General features: G+C 42.5%; 1 protein-coding gene across 1 annotated transcript; it reads left to right on the top strand.

Moving 5' to 3' along the window:
• The first annotated feature begins 62 nt into the window (after positions 1 to 62).
• Positions 63 to 17,967, top strand: DCTN5 (dynactin subunit 5). The gene is made up of 6 exons (XM_002926557.4): positions 63 to 224; positions 931 to 999; positions 6,678 to 6,796; positions 9,184 to 9,295; positions 13,419 to 13,521; positions 16,564 to 17,967. Exons 1-6 carry the CDS (start codon positions 177 to 179, stop codon positions 16,659 to 16,661), a joined length of 549 nt encoding a protein of 182 aa, XP_002926603.3. The 5' UTR covers positions 63 to 176; the 3' UTR covers positions 16,662 to 17,967.
• The last annotated feature ends 2,204 nt before the right edge of the window (positions 17,968 to 20,171 follow it).

The following is a 20,171-nucleotide window of genomic DNA, read 5'->3' as shown; positions in this document are numbered from 1 at the left end:
AGCAGGAGACGGCCGAGTAATGGAGCGAGGCCGCCTAGGAGACAGCCGAGCTGCGGATGAGAGAAGAGGAAGCCGAGAGCGGAAGCAGAGGAGCGGCCGGAAGTGTCTGGAATCGCATCCTGACTGACCGGCTGACAGGCTTTGACAGGAACGGGAGCTGTGAGGAGTTGGTGACCATGGAGTTGGGCGAGCTGCTTTACAACAAGTCCGAGTACATCGAGACGGTGCGCGTTCCAGACACCTGCCCTCCCCTTTCCGAGGCTGCGTCCCTTTGAGGCCGGTGCCCCCATCCTGTCCCTGCCACACCCCGGCTCCCTTTGGCTTTTAGTCCGAGATTACCTACGATCACTTAGTGAATGGCCCAGCTTTGTTTTTATTCCTTGCATGGCCAGTTTAGGCTTTTTTATTTATTCCTGATTTTCTAAAGATAAAATGCCTTCCAGAAAGCAGGACAAGTCTCGTCCACCCTAATATCAATAACAGCTCCAGGCTTCGGGCCTTTCAGAAGGTTTTTTAAAAACTATTGTGTCATAATTTATTACTGTGTGCTAAAAGACAGGTCGTTTATAGTCAATACATGATGTTCAAAGTAGGGTAAGTGTTCAGTCAGCGTTGCTATGAATTCTTGAAACTCTGTTATAGGTTAAGTCATTATCCTGGATTTAGGGCTATAAGTATAGAATTGAAGCTTGACTCCCCATCTCTAATGTTGTTAGGCTCTAGACCTACCACATCCAAATTCTGGGTCCCTTCCTGGAATCCCTAGTTTGCTAATCCATCCTTGCTTTGATATCCTGTACTCTTTCCATTGAGGACTATGTATGCTTCGTTTCAAGTCCTTTCCTCTACAGTAGCAGCTTACTTGATGAAAACCTATAGCCCAGAATCCAGTCAGTTTGCTCATCGTCATTTTCTGCTCTTTGCTTTCAGGCATCTGGAAACAAAGTTAGTCGCCAGTCGGTATTGTGTGGAAGTCAGAACATCGTTCTCAATGGCAAGGTAAGGGACAAAGCCAGTTCCAGGATGCATACTTTTGCTTTCTTTCCACTAATTATCACATTAGCAGGGCAGATAATATGTTCTCACATCTCCCATTTATCGCCATATGTTTAAAAATTCTCTTTTCTTCATTCTCCAAATTTTATTGAATACAAAAAAGATTCAATAAAAGGAGGCAAGAGAAAACCTTTTTCCCTTTATGCCAGGAACAATATACCATGGCACCCAGAACTGAAATTATTATGAAGTATTGTAGTGTGCCCTAAACTACTGGGCACAAACATAAATAGGCAACAAAATATTTTAGTATAGAAGCTATAAAGAATAGTAATGTAATGAACTGTTTAGTAATAATGATTCAGCATTAACTGAAACTCTTAAAATTAATTTGAGAATAGTGGGGGCGCCTGGGTGGCTCAGTCAGTTAAGTCTCTGCCTTCGGCTCAAGCCATGATCTTGGGGTCCTGGGATCGAGCCCAGAGTCGTGCTGCCTGCCCAGCAGGGAGCCTACTTCTCCCTCTCCTCTGCCTCTCCCCCTGCTTGTGAGCTTTCTCGCTTTGTGTCAAATAAATAAATAAAATCTTTTTAAAAAGAGAGAGAGAATTGGGAAAGACACTAAACTATGAAACATTTGCAAAATGGAATATGAAAGGCTGAGAATTTGTAATCTGAATAAATTGAAATAGCAGAGATATGAGTATAAACGTGGGAATACTATTAGGACATTTCAGAACCAGAGAAAATATCAAGATATACTTGAACTTGACGAACACTGAAGTCCATAGTTTTTCCTGACATTTTTCTTTGAAATGTTACATCTCTAACTCCGAAGGGAAAACAGTCTCACTATAATCAAGCATACATTTTTTTTTGGTTTTACATATTTTTATTATTTTATTGAAGTATGATTAATATACAGTGTTATAAGCAATCATACATTTTTTTCAGTAGAGACACAATTCTGTCTCCATTAGCTCATGATGAGATTTAATAGAAAGAAACATAGTTCAGTAATTAGGTATAATTAGTAATTATAGACACACTGTTCCTGCACAGAATTGGAAAATTCAGTTAACCCCAGTCTGACTCATTAGCAAATGTGCGAGTTTTTTTAGAAATCCCTTAGGTAATTTCAAAACCTTTTTTGTGATTTTTTAGGGCACATGTTTATTAAATTGTGATAAAATATGTGACAAAATTTGCCACCTTAACTGTTTTTAAGTGTACAATCCATTGGCATTAATTATATTTAAATACATTTGGGGTGCCCGAGTGGCTCATTTGGTTGAGAGTTCTACTGTTGATCTCAGCTCAGGTCTTGATCCCAGGGTCATGAGTTCAAGCCCCTCATGGGGCTCCATGCTTGGTGTGGAGCCTACTTAAAAAAAAAAAATTCTATTTACAACCATTGTGCAGTCATTACCACTATCTATTTTTAAAACTTCCATCACCCAGACAGAAGCTCTATACTCATTAAGGAATAACTCCCTGTTTCCTTCCCATCTCCCTACCCATCTCCCCATCCCTATCCCCTGCATCCCGCCTAGTCACTAATAACCTCAGTCCACTTCCTGTCTCTGTGAATTTGCCTATTCTAGATATATAATATTTGTCCTTTTTTGTCTGGCTTATTTCACTTAGCATAATGTTTTCAAAGTTCATCCCTGTGGTAGGATGTAAACTAGTACGTACATACATGTTTACATCCAGGTAAACGATATACATATATAGTTTAGCTTTACTTGGCTTTCTGTTACTTACTTTTTTTTACACTCACTTATAATAATCACAGTAGGAAACACCTATCATACTAAGTACCGTTGTTCTGAATTCTGTGTCTAATATTCACTGTGGTTTGTGCATTTTCACTGCTGTGTACAGTTCCATTTATCCCCTCTCCAACTGGTTATTTTGTTCCCAGTTTTTTGTTTTGTCCCTTTCATAACTGTGAGATTTCTTTTTTCCTAAACTGTTGTATCGGGTGTCACAGTGCCTGTAGGGATAGGCAGGGATCAAGTGAGTAAGGAAGACTGGGTGCCAACAACAGAGAGTGGTGGGCCCTGATGAATTAGAGAATACTTGTCCTAGCTAAGCTCAAGCTGATTGTTGCCATGTGGGAATATAGGCCTATATTTTCTCAAAAGAAACTGGAAATCTGGATTTTTTTAATGCAAAATGTCCCACTATTCAAATAATAGCATTAAATTTAAGCGATGAAACAGGCTGCATGAGCCAAACAAAACAGGTTTCCAGGTGCAGTTCTTAGACCTCCAGCTCGCCCCCTCTGCCTCATCCTTTGTCAAGTTCAGTGAACTCTGCTTTACTACCATTTTCTTCCCTGTGAGGTCCTTATATACACTCACTTTCATTTAACATCCTGCTGCCTCTCTTTTGAATTTGACTTCTCATCTTCAGCTCCACTCTTTATGAGATAGGAAACCAGGATGTGAGTCCCTCATGCTAATCTCTTTGACCTCCTGTGATATCTGTTACTCCTGTTTTTCATGTTTGCTTCTTCAAATGGGAGTGTAATTTAGGCTGCCTGAGGGACTTCTATGGATTTTCTTTATTTCCAGATTGAAATTGCTATCTTTGTTTAAAACACAGTAAAACAAAAACAACCATTACCAAATACTCAGAACTCTTGGTATTCTGCTTTCTTCCAAAGAAAAGGAAGTCATTTTCTCTGATTGTAGATGGAAACATAAACAGAAAACAATGATTAAAGTAAATGAAGGATTTCAGATGAAAGAGAACATACTAGAAACAGATATCTCTTTAAACTTGAGGTAGGCCATTTTTAAAAAACCACGAGGAACTATAGTCCTTTATTGTCAGCAGCTGATGAGAAATTATCTTTTTACTAGCAGAGGTTTTATAGACCGGACATATGCAGGTGAGATTGGTAAACTCTTCCAAGTATGAGCCCACTTCTTTTTTATTAATTTCTCAGAGCCTGGTGTTCAGGCTTGTGACGACGTGTCTAAATTCACCTGTATTTGAGGTGTTCCCCATCTACCTCTCTAACCTGATCATCTGTCCTGGGTCTCAGACCTTCATTTACAGCTGCTTGTTGGTCATCCCACAGATACCTCAAATAGCATTTCACAAATGAATTTGTCATCCAGTCCCCAGAATCGCTCACCCCATTCTAGACTCTTATCCTAGCCTCTCTTTCTTTCTTTCTTTCTCCAATATCTAAACAAAAACCAGGTCGTATAGATTCTCTTCCCTTTTTTTTCTATTTTTAACATTTTATAGTGGAACATTTATTTTAAAGATTTTATTTATTTATTTGAGAGAGAGAGTGGGCAAGAGAGAGCATGAGGCAGGGAAAGGGCCAGAGGGAGAGGGACAAGCAGATACCCTGCTGAGCAGGGAGCCTGACGGGGGGCTTGATCCCATGACCCCGAGATCATGAGCCAAAGGCAGACGCAGAACCTACTGAGCCACCTGGGTGCTCCTATCATGGAACATTTTAAAAGTTATCTTTATTGAGACATAATTTACATACAATGAAGTGTACCCATTTTAAGTGTGCAGTTTGACAAGTTTTGGGGTTTTTTTAAGATTTATTTATTTGAGAGAGAGCAAGTGAGAGAGAGCACAAGCAGGGGGTAGGGGCAAAGGGAGAGGGAGAAGCAGCCTCTTGGCTGAGCAGGGAGCTTGACTTGGGGCTCGATCCCAGGACCCTGGGACCATGACCTGAGCCGAAGGCAGACACTTAACCAACTGAGCCACCCAGGCACCCCGCAGTTTGACAGGTTTTGACTGATGCTTACACCTATGCAGCCACTACTACAATTAAAATATAAAATATTTCCATCACCCTCATTTCCTTGGAGCCCTCTGTAGTCAGTCCTCCTACTACCCTTGGCCCCAGAAAACCACTGGTATTAAGACTAATAGAGATTACTTTTGCATTTTCTAGAGTTGACTCTAATGGGAATCATGTACTCTTTGTTGTCAGCCTTCTTTCTCTCAGCATAATGTTTTTGAGATTTATCCATTTGTTTTGTACAGTAGTGGATTAACAATTCATTACTTTTTATAGATGAGCAGTATTATTATGGAACTTTTAAGACATGTACAAAAGTAGAGATAACATAAAATGAATCTCCATATACTCATTCACCAGCTTCTGCAGTTAGCAATATTCTGACATCCTTATTTTATCTCTGTAGCTGCCCCATAAACACATACCTATTTTGACCAGTGGAAGGACAGGGAGTTGGGGTATTTTAAAGCAAATTGCAAAAACTGTATTATTTCACCCGTAAATACTTTAATATATATCACTAAGATTTAAAGATTTAAAAAAAAAATGAGTAGAGTACCCTTATCATGATATATTTTTTAAGAAGCCAGTAATTTCCTAATATCATCTAATCCTCAATTGATGTTCAATCTTTCTAGTATCTTAACATGTGTTTTTATAGTTGGTTTATTCAAATCAGGATCCAAACAAGGTCAAGTACACATTGCATCTGGTTGATGTATCTCTCAGGACCCTTTGAATCTGTAGCAGTTCTTGCCCCCAGCCTGTTTTTCTCCCCATGCCACTTATATGTTGAAGAAACTGGCTCATTGTTCTGTAGAATTTTCAAATTTTGAATTTGGCCGATTCTATTTATATGGTTGTCAAATGCGTTCTCTCTGCCTCTCTCCTCCCTCTTAATTAGTAGATCTGGAGGCTTGATCAGATTCCTCTACCTTGTATTTCTCTTTTCTTCATGCACAACTATTGTGGTAGAGAAGGCCCATCCTCTCATTTTACCTTGATCCACTGTTGTCATCTAAAGTGTCACTTTCCCTCCAGTCTTACCTGCCCCCTTCACTCAGATTCTAGACTGCTTTCGGAGTAATATTTCCAAAATGAAGATTCAATGTGTTAATCTGCTTAAAGACTGATTCCTTATATCCTCTAGGGAAAAAGCCTAAACTTCTGTACTCAGCATACATAATGCCTCACAAGGCCTGTTCCCAGCTTACTTTTCCAGCTGTAGCCCCAACCATATGCAATTTTTTTTACCCCATTTATTCATTCATTCAAAAGACATTTCCAGGGGCGCCTGGGTGGCGCGGCGGTTGGGCGTCTGCCTTCGGCTCAGGGCGTGATCCCGGCNAATTCCCCCAAACTTCTGAGTTACATTATTCACCCCGGAGTCCATCTGGGCAATCTTTGGGGCAGCTGGATATCGTACCCTGCCGTGTAGCACTTCATTTGAATCCAGGATTTGGGAGAGGAACCAGGAGCTCAATAGGCCTACCTCCAGGAGCATGAAGTTGGAGAGGGTCAGTAGTGTTGGGAGATTGGACAAAGGTAGGAGCAGCCTGGATTCTCACTGAGCAAGCAGCCAAGGCTTAAGGGCAGGTCGAACCAAGTGAATCTGAGGAGGTGAGTAAGCTAGGTCAGCTACAGGCATTCTCAGTAAAGGTCTGTTTATTCAGTGAGTCCTGTTTGGGGGATATTAAGGGCAAAGCTCATGATATGCTGGGAACATCTTCAACTGAGTCAGTGTTATGAGGGCAGTTCTCTTTACCTTAAAGTTATCCCTTTTGACAGAACATGTGACTCAGTAGATCATAGCATAACTTCAATCAGTGTCTTACCTACTCTTTTTTGTTATGATTTAGGCTATGTTGGCAGTTTTGTTAAAATGTGCTTTATTTTGTAGACCATTGTGATGAATGACTGTATTATCCGAGGGGATCTGGCAAATGTAAGAGTTGGACGTCATTGTGTTGTGAAAAGTCGGAGTGTCATAAGGCCACCGTTCAAGAAATTCAGCAAAGGGTATGTCATTTACTTACCTTGTTTTGGTCTTGGGCAAGATGCTGCTACGGGGTGGTGTATTCTGTGTGTTGAGTTGTGGTGTAAGGAGCAGGTCTGTGCTATTGTGTGGGTCACTGAGGAAGAATTCACTGTGATGGACACAACTCTGGTGGTGGTCGTCTTAATCTAGTTGTTCGTTGGTTGCCAGAAACAGAATCCACTTGGCAAAGGCAGAGGGGGTTCTCATGAAGAAACGCAGGCATATTTAATGGAATATAAGGGTAGGAAAGGGGCCAGGCCTCACGGGGACTAGCACCTGTAACTGGACAGCTAGCAAGAATCAAGACAACTGTTCTGTCTGTCGCTCTGCCACCGAGACTATGTTGTTTCTTGTCGGTCTTTGTCTCTGCATTTCTGCTTCCCTCTCCTCTCTCTCACTTTGGCTTCGTCTTCCCCCTTTTCTCATGGAGCCAACCGTGCTGCCTCAGCCCCTTATTTATGTCAGTTCTCTATTTAGGCTTCAACAGATACCAGCCAAAAATATTAAGTTTTATTTTCAGAATCTTGGCAGAAGGAATCTGATTGGCTCAACTGTAGTTAAGTGCCCACCCCTGGTCTAAACAGTTTTGACCCAGAGGGCAGGGGCAAGTCAGGCCCACTGTTCTCTCAGTGGGAGTAAGGATTATCCAGGGAAGGGCAAGGACAGGACAGGAAGACTGTCCACTATGCCTGATGAGCTGGGTTTTTTGTTTTTGTTTTTTGCCTTTCTCCCTCTTTTCCCTCCTGGCTCCTTCCTGTGGCACCGTCTGCATTTCATTGAGTAATTCAGGAAGCATTGATTGAGTGTTTTCTTTATGCCAGTCACTAGATTATAAGATGCGTACGTAAAGATGGATGAAATAGCATTCCGGCCTCAAAGTTCTCAAAAACCTAGTGGTCGAAACACTTACATAGGGGCACCTGGGTGGCTCAGTTGGTTAAGCATCTGCCTTCAGCTCCGGGCGTGATCCCGGAGTCCTGGGATCAAGCCCCACATTGGGCTCCTCCGCTGGGAGCCGGCTTCCTCCTCTCCCACTCCTCCTGCTTATGTTCCCTCTCTCGCTGGCTGTCTCTCTGTCAAATAAATAAATAAAATCTTTAAAAAAATAATAATAAAATAAAATAATATTCAAGGGCTGACAGTGCTGCTGTTGACTGTGATAAGATCAAGGAATTCATTGTCAAACAAGGGTCCCAGATCAAAAATACGAATGGATTAGGGAAGATTTAAATAAACTGTAGGTCCAGGGAGGACAGGTAGCATCTCTGACAAAATATTCCTGACAAAATAGAGCACAGGACTAGATAGAGCCAGTGAGCATCCAGCTACTTTATTTTAGTTCTTGTCCAAATATTTTCCATCCCAAGTACTGAAGTTACTTGTAAATGTGATCGAAAACCATTGTTAATGACATTTGAGGAATCATGGAGAATGGCAATGATGTCAGAAGTCTGGAGAAAACTTACTGACTCTTACTCATCCTTAGTCTTGGCTTGAATGTCACTTTTTTTTTTAAAGACTTTATTTATTCATTTGCGAAAGAGAACAGAGGAGCAGGGGGATGGGCAGATGGAGAGAGGAAGTAGACTCCCCACTGAGTGCAGAGACCAACACAGGGCTCCATCCCAGGACCCTGAGATCATGACCTGAGCTGAAGTCAGATGCTTAACTGACTGAGCCACCCAGGCGCCCCTTAAATGTAACTTTCAATTAAACTTTTACCAAACTTCCAATCTAGGTAAAGTTTCCACTTATAACTTGGTATTTTTTACTCTATAGTACTTATCATAGTTGTAATTAATTACTTATATAATCATTTGTTTAATCTCTCTTTTCTTGATTGCAAGCTCCTCGTGGGCTGGATAGTGTCCTTTTTGCTTGCCAGTATATCTCCAATTTCCAGCACAGAGTCTGGCACACAGTAGGCTCTCAGTAAAATCAGTGAATATGCAAACTCTTGGAATGTTGAACGGTAGAAAATATATCCCAGGAACTGATGTCAGTCCCCTACAACACTGTAGGGCAGATTATCGAAATTGTGACCTATGAGCATTTCCAAGGACGCAGGAATGAGCAAGACATGGATTCATTTGGTGCCAGCTCTTTTAGCTTGGAAGGTCTCGCCGCTTCTGTCTTGCTGTTGCCTTGCACACTCCTTGGTTCAATATTACTGCTTTTGAGCTAGTAATCGCATTCATCTTCAACACAGAATTCTCCTAGCCTGAGGATTCCTTCCTTTTTGGGAGCTGTCTTATTAAGACAAGATGATGAAGTTGAGAGTACAATCAGCAGTTCTATAAACCCTGATCAAAAGCAAATCACCTTGACATTTTTTGTTGTTGTTGTTCATCTTCTCTTCCTTCTCTAGCGTTGCCTTCTTTCCTTTACATATCGGGGACCATGTCTTTATTGAGGAAGATTGTGTGGTCAACGCAGCTCAGATTGGCTCTTACGTTCACGTTGGCAAGAACTGTGTGATTGTGAGTATGACGTCTTGGCTGGCTAAATGGCCTCACTGCCCCTCCAGCTCCCGTCCCTCACATCAGTGGGCCTCCACTTCTGTGGCCAAGCAGGGTAGAAGTAGTTTCTGGTCTACTGGAATTGTTATTGGATTTGGAGTTTTCTAGGCATTAATAATCATGGCTAAACTTTATCTAACATCTTCTATATGATGTTAAACTTTTGCCTTTGATTTTTTCATTTGACCCCCATAACCATTCAAGGGTAATAGTTACTGTTATCCCTATTTGCAGACAACAAACCCGAAGACCTTAGAAATTAGGGGATTTGACAGGGCTATGAAGTGGTAGAGCTGGGATTTGAACCCAGGCTGTATGAATAGCCATGCCTGCTCTATGGCCTACCTGTTGCTCTACCTCCAGGATCATACAGTCTAGTGGGGGCAACAGGCATGACATTAGGGGAACTGCAAGTAGTTCAGGGTGATGGGTGTGCAGGGTACAAGTGGGCCCTTGTTCAGTGGACATGTGGGACCCTGGTCCACAGGAGACTTGACATCTACTCATTTCATCTGGCCAAGGCTTTACGAAGTTGAATTTCTCAGTATTTCATAGATGAAGAGCTTGATTGCAGATGGGGTTTATGAGAACATCCTAGGCGGGAATGTTAATAACCAGAGCTAAACTGGGTTAGGGAAAGCGTTTCCTGTATTTGAAATTTGTACCCAAATCCTAGCTTCTAGGAAAAACCAAGGACTTTTCATGTTTTTAAATGGCTATTCCCATTAATACAGAGGCAGCTTTCTGTTCTGGATAATACTCAAGTATAAAATACCTGTAGAAACTATGCGGTCACATTCTGTGAGCCATGAGAGCACACCAAAGATGAACCATGCAGTGGAGAGCCGCATTGCTGCAGAAAACATCCTAATCTGACCTGTTACTCAGAATGAAAGGAAGTAGTGGTTTTGCCAAATATTCTCCTCCAGAGGAGTCCTTTCGTGTATCTTAGAGACAGAGCGTCTTTCGTTTGGTATGATGTTGAAGAAAGGGGGAAAATCATGAAACCCATCCTGTCCCCTCATTCTGTGTGACAAAAGCAGGCTTTCTAAGCCATGGCTGGATTTTTCTGATATTTTCTTCAGCAAAATGATGACATCCTCATAGTAGCCTAGTGTGTTAGCCCTGTCCTTTATCCCCAGAGCTAAATGTCTGAAACGTTAAAATCCAAATGCTCTTCCCAGTACTTAGGGAGCTCTAGTCTTCTTGTCCCGTGCTCTGCTTTTTTGTGCCTTCAGTTCAGATATAGTCACTGTTGGGTATTGGTGTACCTACTTGCTGAGCCTTTTACAAATTCTCAAGTAATCTCAGGAGAAAAATTCTTTTAGAACTCTAAAATCTCGGAGCTAGCAGGGACTCTTTTAGAGTCCAGCTGTCCCCTTGACCCTCAGATTCTTCCGATAGCACCTGTTTGGTGGTCTACCTCCTGTTCGGAAGTGTGAAGATACAGGTGTCAGGCAGAGTTGCCCAGATGTCTGCAGGAAAGCCTCACGGGCAATCTTCATGGGCGCTGTTACTGTGCTGTGAACTTTACATTTATTGTCTCTAATCCTCAGAGTCCCTGCGGGTCTGGTTTTACGTCCTGTNAGCTTAACCGCTGTGCCACCCAGGCGCCCCCCAGCTGTCCCCTTGACCCTCAGATTCTTCCGATAGCACCTGTTTGGTGGTCTACCTCCTGTTCGGAAGTGTGAAGATACAGGTGTCAGGCAGAGTTGCCCAGATGTCTGCAGGAAAGCCTCACGGGCAATCTTCATGGGCGCTGTTACTGTGCTGTGAACTTTACATTTATTGTCTCTAATCCTCAGAGTCCCTGCGGGTCTGGTTTTACGTCCTGTTTCCCAGACGTGGAGCCCAAGGCTCAAAGATGCTGAGTAACTTGAATCAGGAGATATGCATAGCTGTAATACTGGCAACATGGAGTTCTTCACTCTTCCTTGGAAAGTCCTCCAGGAAAGAATAAAGAAGAGGTTTCAGCTTTTAACTTCCTCATCTATTGCCACTGCACTCATGCCTAGGAAGTACCTGTCTTTTGACCTTTGCTGCTATTTAATTGATCAGCTTGCCCAGAATGCTCTGGAAGCTGATTCAGCATCATTTGCCTGAGTGGGCAGAATGGCTATCTAGTGGACGCAGCAGGTGCCTCCAGGCTGGATGGTGGCCAGTGGTACATAGAGGAAGTTTTATTTACACTGCTCTTCTTTTCCAGGGCCCTTTGTCTACAGATGCCCTCTGTGTGAATGCGTCATGCCTCATGCAGCACATTCGGCTTCTCTCCATCCAGTGCCCCTTGTGCTTAGTCAGAATTATTAGGAGCTTAGGTGTCATAAGATGTCTTTGAGTTAATTTGGGAGTCACCAGGGGAGCTGGCCAGCTGTTGTATTTTGGGAATTGCCACTAGCAGGTAATTCATGGGAGACAACTTTCAGAATGAATGGGGAGCTGCGGTCATAACTTGTTTCTGAGCTACAGGTAGTACCAACTATTGCCAAGGCTTTTATCCACCTCATGAGAGACAGCTTAGTGGTCACTTAAAAAATTCAGACCTTCGAGGGGCGCCTGGGTGGCACAGCGGTTAAGCGTCTGCCTTTGGCTCAGGGCGTGATCCCAGAGTTATGGGATTGAGCCCCACATCAGGCTCCTCTGCTATGAGCCTGCTTCTTCCTCTCCCACTCCCCCTGCTTGTGTTCCCTCTCTCGCTGGCAGTCTCTATCTCTGTCGAATAAATAAATAAAATCTTAAAAAAAAAAAAATTCAGACCTTCGAGATATAAGCTTTCTAAAAAGTTCATTTGGCATTCTACCTAGAAATTCCTGGAAATACATACAATTTTGGTATTTATTAATAACGGGGACATTTTTAATACAACCAAATCAAAGTATCTTTCATATTCTTTGGTAAAACCTGAGATCAGGACAGGTTAACATTGTCCTGATGTTACTAGGGATTCCACATTGTCAGCCAAGTATGTTTTATCAGATCCTCTGACCAGAACACAAGTGAACTCCCAGGCCCTGGTGATGTGAATGCAGTCAGTGAAGACCGAAACTTTCACTTACCCATCAGGTAGTCTGAGGCACAACTTCAGTCTGTATATAGAAGAAGCCTCCTCTCTTCCTTAACCCAGGAAACCAATGGATCTACCAGACCTTATTTCTTGCCCTCAGAATGCTGTGATGGCAGAATGGGTGATGGCAGAATTGAAAAGTGGCAGCAGTAGGTAAAGTCAAGCATAAAGCTTGGCCTAACCTTCAGAACAAACCTATTGGGTAATATGAACCAAGATTACAAAATGATATAATAATATGAACCAGCATTACAAAATGCTCTGCACAGGTGGCTCCAGGCGTTCAGTTGACGTCATGAGAATTAGTCTCCTTCTCTTTCCCACTTTCTTCTGGGAGGCTCTCAGGCAGGTCCTTCCCTCATGGAAACTAGATAGCTGGTTCAAATATCTGTCCTGTCCTCTAGAAACCCTGCTGGAAAGAGCTTCTTTTCCCAGTAGTCCCAGCAGGAGCCTTGATGTTGAGATTCATCAGACTGATTTGGCTCATTCCATAAACCAGTCCTTGTGGCCAGGCTTGGGGTTTGGGATTAGGATAGGGGACTGTGATGGGCAGAGGGGTGTTACCAAGGACAATACAGGTTCTGTTACCAGAAGAAGGGGGATCAAATGTTGGACAAGCAAAAAAGTAGATGTCCACTAAATTTAAGAAAAAAGAAAATTGTATAACTCTTGGGAGACTGAATTTCAGTCAGTAATACCTAAGATAACCTGAAATGTTCCTAGAATACAACCCCTTCCCCAGGTTCATGCACACACGTGCACACACACACACACACACACACATACACATACACACACACACACACCCACTCTCATACACCCATACCCCTATCTCCTCCTGCTTGGCAGGTGCGACCTGAAGTAGGGAATAATTGTGGCCAAACCTCTTGTCATCGTCTCTGCCTAATGTATGATATCATGAGTGGAGAAAATATAAAATAGCATCCCATGCAGTAGATCAGGCAACTTTTACTTGAGCTTTTCCTGCTTTATTTCCTAGTGACAAGATTTTAATTTCAGGGGCGCCGGTGTGTGTTGAAAGACTGCTGCAAAATTCTTGACAACACAGTATTACCCCCAGAAACTGTGGTGCCACCGTTCACCGTCTTCTCAGGCTGCCCAGGTAAGCTTGGGTGTTGATTATGAAAGCTCAAGCTCATTTTCTATCACAAAAGTAACGCGTGCAATTTTTATCTGACAATGTATTGATCTAGTTAATTTAAAAATTCTGCTACAGATTATCTAGAAATGCTATCTAAAATATAACCAGTATCTTTTTAAATGCACAATTGGGTTCACAAGGAAATTTCAAGGGTCAGAAACAAAGAGGAAACTAAACCTACTTTATAAGCATGGTTAGGTTTGGTTAGGTTTATGCATCTTCATAATAGAGTGGTTTAGGGTTTGATACTCCTGTGGGGATGCGAGAGGAAGCCTTGTAAGGCAGAGAGACCCTCTTGAAGGGCGATCTCTCAGTAAAAGTTGATCTAGAGTCAACCTGCGACCAGTACAGGAAAAGTACAAAGAAGCAAGACTCTCTTGGCCTGGCCTGGGCTCTGAATGGAAAAGGAGGTCTCTCCAGAGATTTCTAACAATGGCTTCATGTTGGTTGGGGTTTTGAACTTACACTTCCCACACTGCCCAGGAATGCCCAAACTGAAAAGTTGACATAAAACATGGTCTAAGACCAATGATAGCTCTAGGACAACTGAGAGAAGCAAATACACCCCCTCACGACCTTTGGCTGACAGAATGCCCTCAGGTAAAGCCCTCATGAGCCTAGCATTCCCAATGGCCAAACACGTAAGCAAACAAGTGATACACGCTCCTCCTAGAAAACTTAGAAAACACAGAAAAGCAGAAAGAGGAAGAAAACCTCATGTCCCCACCCCCACCCCAAGGCAGTCTCTTTTCTTCTCTATATGGTTTAATGTAGTTGAACTCACACAGTGTGGAGAGAGGCACACCAGAGATTCACAGATGGGCGATGCTATGTAGCGAGTGATTTGACAACATATGAGATGTACCCTGGGTGGTTTAGTTGTTTTTCCAATTAAAAAACTCATCACTCAGATCATTGACTGTGAGTTTCAAAGATGTACAAAATCATCCACTCAGATTCTTTGGGGAGAAAATGGGCTGTTCTGCTATTTTGTGCACCTCTGCATTTGCAGAGGAGGGAGAGCCCTGCTGAGTGATTCTCCCTATATTGGGTTCCCACTGTGAGAAAGCATCATCATTCTTAGCAACTGAAGATCAGAACAGCCCCAGCAGTTGTTTTAGGTTGATTGTCAGACAGGTATCTGATCTGAAGTGAGAAGTATATTGCCAGAGAAATATCTTAATGTCTTTTAACTTATTCAGGGTCCTTAGAACCAACTCTGGTCTTTGGGCATTGATGGCCGAGGCAGGGAGGCACTACTTGGTATTTGAAATCCAAATAAGCAGTGTGTTTGGAGGTTCTGATGGAGGATTCAAGCTGCCTGAGGCCTTAGAGATCATTGTATAGATGGGGCTTGTAGGGCCTAGAGAGATTGGGTTGTCCACAGGGTCAGAACTGGTTCATGGGAAAGCCTTGACTAGCTCTTAAGATCCCTTATTTGGAGTCCAGTACTTTCTGCACTGTGACAAGATACTTCCCATGTTAGTTTTCAGTAGTTTCACAAACTAATGCTGACCATCTGGATACTGCTGTTGTCAGTCTCCATCTTTAATAAAGAGACCTAAGGTTGTAAGACAACTGGCACGTTTTTGGAGGGCTCCACTGAATGACACTGAGTAATGGAACAAAATGAAAGGCAAACCACCCAGAAGGAATCTGGGTCAGGAACCAAAAAGCCAAAACTGCTTATAGGAGTCAGACAGAAGTGATTTAAGTGACAGCCTATCGTGGCTGGCAAGAGTACAGACCTAACATTCTAAGAACTTCCGATAGTTCATGAGGAGCTGAAAGTCTGAAGATCTATATGATATCTCTGAATTTTTAAGTGTTGGCTGCTAACTTTTTAAAAAGATTAAATACTGCGCAGACCAAACATATGTTTGCAAATCTAACACAGGCTGCTCGTTTGTAAAAGGTGCCTGTGAGAATTTCATACTTTTTAGACCTTTTTCTCTATCTACCTATTATTTTCTCTCTCTATATATATATATGCAAGTGTATGTGTTTGTTTTGTATGTATATTAATACGCAGGTGTGTGTACGTATCTGTGTATATATATGTACTTGTGTATGTAACAGATACATAAAAGTGTTTACACCTGTATAAACAGATTTGCACTTTATATTCTGTTTGAAAATTTGCTTTCTTAACAGTGTATCTTGGGCATCTTTCTTGTCAGTATGTAGAGATTCCCCTCACTCCTTTTCATGGTTGCATGATTTTCATTACATAAATGTACCACAGTGTAACTGATCAGTTCCCTGGTATAATGGATCATTAGACATTGTACCTGGTTTTTCGCTATTAGAAACTTTGTACGTATATTGTACATATATTGTTCAGTTGGGCAAGGTTGTTTGTAGGATAAATTCTTAGAAGTTGGATTGTCATGTCACAGGGTATGAACTTTTAAAAGTTTTGCTCGATTTTTCCAAAATTGCTCTTCCGAACAGTTGTACGAACGTATGCTTCCGCCCACAGTGGATGAGAGTACCTCTTCCCCCAGAAATCCTTAAATACAGTTTTTTTTGTCTTTCGATAGGTATTTCTGTTCTACTCCTGTCCACGATTTGTCTGTATGTAGCAGGTTTCGGGATTAGATTCAGTTTCGTTGTATGAACAACAGAGCAGTTTCTTACCTCAAGGGGTGCTCACCTGGGCTTGCCCAGTAGGTGTCACACCAGAACCCAGGAGATGGACAATTCCTTGTCTGGAACAATCTCCCATGTAGTCATAGAGGCCTTAACTCTTCAGATTATGCAATAATGTATGAACCTCTTTTACCTGGAAGATATTTATCCATTTGGGGAATCATATTATTTGTCTCCCCACACACACAAAAATACCATCTTGAAGATATGGTCAGTAGAAATATTCTGCTGTCAGGCTTAGCATTTCAATGCTCATGAGTAAAGAAAAGGGCCCTGTAGGGGTTTAAACAGAAATCAGAGCTGCTGGCCTCCCCCAGCTCCATTTGGTTGACCAGGTCTTTCTTTCCCCAGGACTGTTTTCAGGGGAGCTCCCAGAATGTACCCAGGAGCTGATGATTGACGTCACCAAGAGCTACTACCAGAAGTTTTTGCCCTTGACACAGGTCTAATGTCTCTGCCTCATGTCTCGAATTCGCTTGAGCTCTAAGATGAACTTGGGGACAAAGTGAGCCAGCCAGCATCTACAAAGAGCTCTTGTGTCTTTGATACCTTCCACCTTTTTTTTTTTTGGTCTGGTTTTGTTTAATTCTTTAGAATTTCTCAATCCTTCCAGGTTCTAAGCTCTTAAGACTTTAGTAACCGAATGTCTGGAGGAGATGTGTCCAAATGCTGTGCTTAAACCTTATCTATTAACGATCCCTTCATACCATTATCTGTAGAACACAGAATCATCTGTTCCCAACACTCCCACCCCTTGGTCTTGTGGATGACGGGATCCTGCTGAAACAGGTCCACAGAGCAGAGCACTGTCCCAGCGTGGAGGTTATGAAACTGGTCTACTGCTCACGGCTATTAGCTGCCCACAGTGAACACTGCTCACATGGGTCGCTCCCAGCTTTCCTGAGCTAACACATTTGGCCAGATGCCACAATTGCTCATGGTCTTGGGGGGGAAAGTGTTTGTGACTTTTCAGAGCCCAGATTCCTGTTGGCGACTAAAACTTGGAGGGAGGGGTGGTTAGCATTTCTCTTCTTCCTGAAATGACCTTAAGTGTCATTTTAACCCAGGGTGATTCATAAAAGACTTTCTAGCATTCTGTTCTAGGGCCTTTGGCTTTCACTAGAAGGGGGGCCCTCAGCACCCAGATTTTATTTTTGCAAACACCCAGGTATGAGTCTGCCGTGTGGATGGACTAGTCTGGCAGTCACTCCTTGCCTCACAGTATTTGGAGGCAACAGCATATGCCTTATTTCCTTGAAGACGTAGCATTTGTGACACTTGTCCTCTGGCCTAGAGCCATTCATCCACTCTGTATTTGCCATAAACCTCACAGTTCAGACCAAAATATCTCTCCTGGGCCCAATCACATATATACACGGGGGCCTCTTAAATCATTCTGTGGGCACAGAGCCCCAAGGAGTAAATGAACTTACCAGTGCTGTTCTTAACCATCTCCTGGGTAATAACACAACCCTGCCTGGTTCTGCTCCAACCTCTTGGTCTGAAAGGGAGATTTAGAAGGGAAGGTCTGAGAACCTTGGCTTTGCTTAATGCTCTGATTCTGCTCTGAACGGGGTAATATGGTTCAGCCTTGAAGGTTAGGATCTAGCAGGAGCTGGCCGGACTTAATATGTGGTTGTGGGGTTTGTTAAAATGGCTATATGTAATGATCTCCTCTAGGTCAATGTAAAACTGTTTTCCAGTTTGTCTTTTTTTTTTTTAATGCATTAAAAGATAGACACATGAAACAAATCATGTGAAGGTGATCCCTCTCCCCCTCCGTGACGGCTACCTCACATCTTCGGCCACTTCCCTCCTTGCCTGGTGCCCTGCTACAGACTTTACATTCACTGGTCTGCTTATGGCTCCCACCAACCCAGTAAGGGGGATGTTATTCCCATTTTACAGATGAGAAAACACTCAAAGATCTTAGGTAACTTGGTCCAGTCCCTACAGTGATGAAGTGGCTGACCCAGGGGTCACACCCCTGTCTTTCTGGCACCATAGCCGTGTGATTCAGTTCTGTCCTGGACAGATGAGACTAGGCTTGCCCTTGGAGCACATCTGCTATGCGTGCTGTCTGATACCGGTAGTCTGTGATGGTTGCAGGTTTTGTTTTGTTTTGTTTTTTGTTTTGGGGTTTGTTTTTGGTTTTTTGTTTTGGTCATTTCCTGGCATCTCCCCCAGCTCCCTTCTCCTTGTGTGCCACCATAAAGACAAATCTTGGAATTGACAGAGCTTTGATACGTCTAAGCTAACCTCTCATTAGCTAGTGAGATCTTCCGGAGCACGTCCAACAGATTACCATCCAGGAATACCTCTGTAAGGAAGCTGACCGCCATGCAACCGACTGTACTTTTTTTTTCAATTTATCCTTTCGAGTTTCACTGAGATGTATTGACATATCATTTTTTGACAGCCCATTTTATTGTGACAATGAAAATTAAGAGAAAGTGGGATTGTTTAAAGCCCCTTAAACATGACTTTTAAAGCCTTAAGTAACTCAAGTACATGATTGCAAAAATCCAATCCAGTTAGTAACGAGGGAACATACAGTGAAGTAGAATTTCCTGATCGAGAATCCCAGTTCCACGTTCTAATTCCCAGAGGCAACTAGAACAGTTTTGGGTCTATCCTACCAGAGTGTCTGCAGGCACAAACAGATAGATATGTATACCTTAGCCTCTGCATGCATACAAATGCGAGCACACAGTGGATGTGCGGTTCTCATCCTGCTGCATTTACTTAACGATATGCCTTAGAGATTGTTCCATATTTGGCACATACAGGTGACAAAAATAGCAATTGTTAATATTTATTGAGTGTTTACCATGTACCAGGTACTCTTCTGCGTTGTGTACATTTAGTAACTTTTTAATAAAACCACCATGAGGTAGTTACAGTTACTCTCCTCAAGGAACAGGAGGTTAAGTAAAGTGCCCAAATTTGCATACCTAATATGACAATGAGTCAAAGCATTCTGTCTAGAGCCCATACTTTTTGATTTGATTTGATTTGATTTGAGAGAGCACAAGCAGGGGAAGGGTCAGAGGGAAAAGAAGAAGCAGTCTCCCCTCTGAGCCGGGAGCCCGACTCAAGGCTCGACCCCAGGACCCTGAGATCATGACCTGAGCCAGAGGCAGACTTAACCAACTAAGCCACCTAGGTGCCCCTGCCACCCATACGTTTAATCATTATGCTGGGATTTCTCCCTGCTATAATACCTGTCATTGCCCCAAATTGTATCATCTGGCCAACCCTCGCTGTACGGAGAACTGAGAAAGTATTTTGCTTTTTCAGGCAGGCAAGGGAAAAGGATTTGGGAACGGGTATTGGATGAACCATCCAACAGTGTCTGCCACAGACAGGAAGCCCAGTGTTCCCTCTGAGAAGACTGTCTTCTTGCAATGTGCCCTGTTGTCTTGTAGCTGCAGTTGTTGTTTAAGAAGCTGAACGGGAGCAGGTTTCATAGGAGAATTGTCTTGCTTGCCTTCAAGAAATAGTGTCTTAAAATTCCATACCATGTGTTTGGCACTCTATAGAGGAAACTGCAAGCTGGATTAGACAAAAATCCAGTTAGACTGCTCTGTTTCAAGTGACAGAAATCCAGCTTGAGTCAGTTTAAGTAAGAACGGGGTTTTATTGGCTTACACAACAAATCATGGAAAAGACTAGCTTGAGAGGCAATGCAATAAGAACCTTGGGCAAGTTAATCTCTCTGCCCTGTATCCTAAGCTGTAGAACGGGAATGACAATAGTACCCTCACAGAATTGGTTTGGATTAAACGAGCTACCATATGTAAACATTAAAGATAGCTCCTAGCACTCTGTAAGTAATAATATTATCATTTCAGGGACATCTATATCCAGAGATGTAAACCCCATATAGCTCTTTGTTTTCTATATATATTTTTTTTAGATTTTATTTATTTGTTTATTTATTTATTTATTTATTTATT

The sequence above is a fragment of the Ailuropoda melanoleuca genome, chromosome 10 (assembly GCF_002007445.2).
Source record: "Ailuropoda melanoleuca isolate Jingjing chromosome 10, ASM200744v2, whole genome shotgun sequence".
NCBI lineage: Eukaryota > Metazoa > Chordata > Mammalia > Carnivora > Ursidae > Ailuropoda > Ailuropoda melanoleuca.
The sequence above is the reverse complement of the archived record's forward strand: the minus strand, read 5'-3'. Positions and strand labels throughout refer to the sequence as shown.

Bases quoted from the DNA above. Each gene is read 5' to 3' on its own strand.
- DCTN5 (XM_002926557.4), top strand. From the start codon at position 177: ATGGAGTTGGGCGAGCTGCTTTACAACAAGTCCGAGTACATCGAGACG. The intron at 225-930 runs GTGCGCGTTCCA...CTTTGCTTTCAG, and splicing joins AGTCCGAGTACATCGAGACG to GCATCTGGAAACAAAGTTAG. The intron at 9,296-13,418 runs GTGAGTATGACG...TTTTAATTTCAG, and splicing joins TTGGCAAGAACTGTGTGATT to GGGCGCCGGTGTGTGTTGAA.